The 4,832-nt window shown below is 31.6% G+C and overlaps 1 protein-coding gene across 1 annotated transcript in view; it reads left to right on the top strand.

Annotated features, from left to right (window-relative positions):
* The window catches only part of PCM1 (pericentriolar material 1), an 84,659-nt gene that overhangs the window by 11,313 nt on the left and 68,514 nt on the right, over nt 1-4,832 (top strand). The window contains exon 4 of the mRNA XM_012662908.1: nt 271-441. Coding sequence (XP_012518362.1) covers nt 271-441 — 171 coding nt within the window. The remainder of the gene's footprint in view (nt 1-270; nt 442-4,832) is intronic.

Raw genomic sequence — 4,832 nt, forward strand, 5'->3', positions numbered from 1 at the left:
TGCATGTACGAATTCACACAATAAACCTAGAAATTTATTTTTAAATTGACAGTGATTGAAGTTTTCAGTGTTATCAGTTATGTTTTGATTAAAATCTAAGTTTGATTCAGATTTTTTGCATGTATGAATTCACACAATAAACCTAGAAATATATTTGGTTATTATCTTTGAAATAAAAATTTATAAAACTGTTGCTGTTGAGTTAATTAGACTCAGTTTTATATATTGTGTATTTTCATGCTTATTTTTCTTTTAATATTTCCCCTGCAGATTGTAAGCAGGCTTGTTCAAATTCGTGATTATATTACTAAAGCAAGTTCCATGCGAGAAGATCTTGTGGAGAAAAATGAAAGATCTGCTAATGTTGAGCGCCTTACTCATCTAATAGATCATCTTAAAGAACAAGAAAAGTCATATATGAAATTTCTCCAAAAAATCCTAGTAAGTTTTAGACCTTTTTAATCATGTATTGAGTTATTTTTGTAGTATAACATTCTGATGCCACCCCAGAGGAGTTAACATATTTTCAAAAAATCGTGCCATCCATTATAACATTTTATTGCCCTTTCTAATAGTTGTATGATTTATACCACTAAAATATTTCAGGCTAGAGAAAATGAGGAGGAGGATGTTCGGACTATAGATTCAGCTGTGGGATCTGGTTCTGTAGCTGAGAGCACATCGCTAAACATAGATGTGCAGTCTGAGGCTTCAGATACCACGGTAAGCGGCTTTTTGGTAATTAATGTGCTGGAAATGAAGATTTAAACTTTTTCCCCAATTTTCAAGATGGTATTTTTTAGGTATTCCTTAATGAAAAATGTATTCCAGGGAAGAAACCTTCAAATTGTTAATGCTGTATATATTCTTCTGTGTTTAATCAACAGACATTTACAAGTTTTATTTATTAACATTAAAAATAGTTTTAGTGGTTAATTTGAAAATCCAGTGATTTTTGATTATCAACTTACAGAAACATTGTTTTTCTAGTTTTGTTAAGCACGACTTTGCTAATTTTACGAAGCTTTGGGAAAGTTAAAATTAATTGTGAATATAAGGGCTATAGGTATCATTAGTGATTATTTAGCATGTAGTCTATTGGAAAAGTCTCCCAAGTTCATTTGCCACCAAAGGCTCTTTAAGGGTATTAGAATTTTTGGTTTCTCAGTTTCTAGTCTAGTATAGTAGCAAAATTAGATGACTGAAAAAATGAGTTAAAGGCTAGTAAATGGGAAAAGGATAGCATTTACATTGTGATTTATTCACAGAATAGTACTGTAATTTCTGACTCTGCAAAATCAAATTTATGAAAATTCTATTTTTAGGAAAAATATTTAGGAATTTACAAAACTTTGAGGAAAGATTTATAAAATAAACTTAGTTCTTAGTTTGCTTCTAAATTAGTGTGCTTTTAAGCATTTCTAATAGATGGGCTTATAACCATGCATTTGTAAACTTTAAAACCTATAACAGACCAGTAAAGCTTTTCTTTTGAGAGGATAACCTTGTATATCTTTTACTTTTGTGGTATGTTCCAGAATACCATTCAGCATCAGGAATTTGAGGGTTTGTTTCCTTTTAGTATTAGTCTGCATAGTTTCTTATCTGCCCCCTTTCTCTTCCCTACCCTTCTTAATTTGAAGAGGAAATCTGAATTTTTTTTCTCTACATTATTTTCACCAGGAGACACTCAGAGGGTCTGATCCAAACAGTTGTTGAAGAATGGATTCTACTGTGGGGAAATTGTTTTTCTAATTACAGTGGTGCTGGGAATAATTTTTTCCTTTTATTCCAGCAGAAATGGAAGGGTTGGGGCAATGTGGGAAAAGAAATTATGTTGCGGAGGGGTGGGAAATTGTATAGTTGATTATAATTTATATACTGGCATTGAAACTATTCACTATGCTGAGACTTTCCTTCATAATGAAATTTCCTTTCAACATGAAATCATAACATAAAATCATGAAAGTTGATTAGTAACACGTAGCAGAATAAATGTTAAAATATGCTTTAGCAGTTGTTGTATAGCTTGGAAATTGCCTAGGATATGATACTTGTTTAATTACACTAAGCAACAGTCTAGTCTACAGAAACTTAAAAGTCTAATTAAGTTAAACTTAATTGGGGGTGGTGGTGGATTGTGTTTTTTTTTTTTTTATTTCAGCATATTATGGGGGTACAGATGTTTAGGTGGATTATTTTTTTTAAAAAAGGATGGACTGGTAAATTTTTTGTATTTACAAGGCTGGCTTATATGTTAAACAGGAGTTTGTGTTAAGAAATTAATATGCTACACTATTTAATAAAGGAGGCATCTTTTAGTCTGAGAATTCGGCCGTGCATTGAGGACAAACTAGGGAATTCAGCTTCACAAGAACAGGTTTCAGACATTGACGTTACTACAAGTCCAAAAGGGAAAGGTGACAGACCTCCTCAGAATGACAGGGAACTGAGGCCTAATAGGAAATATAGCCGAAAACATGGATTTCCCTCAAAGGTATACTTCATAATATTAACTTGGGAAGTCTAAATGAGCACCTCTTGTTCATATTTCCTCTTCCTTATTTACTTCTCTGTTACTGCTATTACTCTTACATATATAAATTATTAATACGGTTAATTATATCATACTGTAATTTGCTTTAGTAAAATGCTGTCCCTTGGTGTTATTGTTTCTTAGTTCTTCTTTTTTATATATCTCTCTGTGGATTATATCTGATAGCTATTTTTAATTTACATTAACAAAGGCTTCAAAATGTTACTCGTTTCCTTTTTTTGGCAGTTGAGGGTTCAAAATATAACACATTCTTAAACCTCCACATCAGTTGCCTTTTGTTTCTGATATTTGTGTTTATGAATTAAGATAGTGCTTTAAATTTTGTCTTATTTCCTGTGGTCATCCATTAAAGAAAAAATAGAGCAAGCTATTAGCTTTCCTGTCTTTGTAAGAATGAAATGCTTATGTGTGTGGGTGTGGGTGTGGGTGTGGGTGTGTGTATATTTTTTTTTTTTGGTTTATGTTTTTGTTGTTGGAAACTCCTTTCATTCTTTTTTTTAAAAAATATGTATCCAGTTGGCTTTTTTGCTAATGTTTTTACTAGTTTTTCTCCAATGTTTGTTTTAAATATCCTTTTAATTTTTCATGATTTGGATAAAGGAATTCAAGATAGGTTTAAAGACAACTATTTGTAGTTCCACTTAAAACAGTTTGAATAAAAGTAGCATGTATAAAAGTGCTCATCTCCTTTTGGCAAGAGCAAAGTATTATTTTAATAATTGACTATAGACAAGACCACTTTCATATTTTTTATTACGAGTTTATTACCAGACTAGTTTTTCTTTTCTATTTTGTAGCTATTTTATGTGGGGTTTTTTTGTGTGTATGACTGTTTAAAAATGGCAAAACTTAACTTCTAGGTATTTTGGCAGTTTGTTTTTTTGGTTTGCTTTTTCTGGCTCCCACAGGAGTTTGAAGATGAAGTTTGAAATTAGTTATGGGGATCTTATTACATAAAATGTTTAGGAAAAGGTGCCCCAGTTCAACAGAAAAGTAAATAAAATAGCTGATTGCTTTAAAAACTAGTAGTATTAGATAAGAGCCAATGAACTTGAACCCGACAATATCTTTGGAATTTTGTTCTTCTCCTAATCCTTAGGAACAATGACAGACAAAATACAGGAGTTGACAGTTATTACAGCATAGTATCCGCCAGTTCTTTTTTCACCTAACGCATTATATTTACTTTTAAAAACCACTTTTCTGTTTTTAAGTTTCTTTGAGTAATGTCCTTATAAATGAAGATTATTCTTTCTTCAACTTGCATCTTGGATTTTATTCTAATTTGACTTTCTTTAGTCTTGATTCTTAAGGCCATCCCAGTGTAGTTCTATTAGTCCTCTATTCATAAAATAATTTTAATTTCTTATAAAAAATCTTAACTCCTACTACCTAACTTTATTTTTTCTCTGCTCTGCAGGATCTGTTATTCTTACTACCTCATCCTCATTCCCTCCTTGGAATCCTTTCAAAATGTAATATTCTGTTAGAATAGTTAAAAAAAAAAATAAAAAGTTGAGGTCTTCCATGAGATTCAGAGTTGAAAGCAGCCTGTGAGTTATACTTGATATGAAATGGTTGATGTTCTAGAGGTACCTCCAAGGGCAGATTCCATTTTATGGAATATTTTATAGACATGATGACACTTCCCATAAATTTACAAAAGAAGCCTTTGACAAGTATCCATGCCCTTAGTTGCTTTCTCACACTAATCACCCACACCCTGTCTTGGCTTTAGAGAACTTAGAAGCTTTCTTTATACCATATACCTTTGTTTTGCTATTATTTTCATCATTTCTAGTTATTTCATGTGAGCTAGACTTGTCACCCAAACCAACTATGCTTCTTTAGAGATTGTTTCTTATACCTCTGTGTTTAGAACCCAAGCACATAATTTTGGGGCAGACAATATGATGTAAAGAATAAAGAACATTAAACTAGAGCCTAGGAACCTGACTTCTCCTAACTGTGACATTGGACAAATCATAGCTTTATATTCTCCGGGCTTATAGTTCTTCACCTTTCACATGAAAAAAATTGGAGTACATAATTGTCAGAAGCTGTAAAAATATATTCGGATCCATGAATAATTATTAGTGGTACCTCAGGAGTAGATAAAAGGAAGATTTTGGATTTTCTGAAATTGGGCTGTTAACATATTTGCAATTCAAGATTTCATGCCTAAGTTTTTTTTTTTTCTGTAAACTAAAAATGTAGTTGGTGAAGGTGACTCAAAATAAGTTTAAATAAAAATAAGTGTTTGAAGGATGGCTAT

This window comes from Propithecus coquereli, unplaced genomic scaffold, assembly GCF_000956105.1.
Source record: "Propithecus coquereli isolate 6110/MARCELLA unplaced genomic scaffold, Pcoq_1.0 Scaffold79, whole genome shotgun sequence".
Taxonomy (NCBI): domain Eukaryota; kingdom Metazoa; phylum Chordata; class Mammalia; order Primates; family Indriidae; genus Propithecus; species Propithecus coquereli.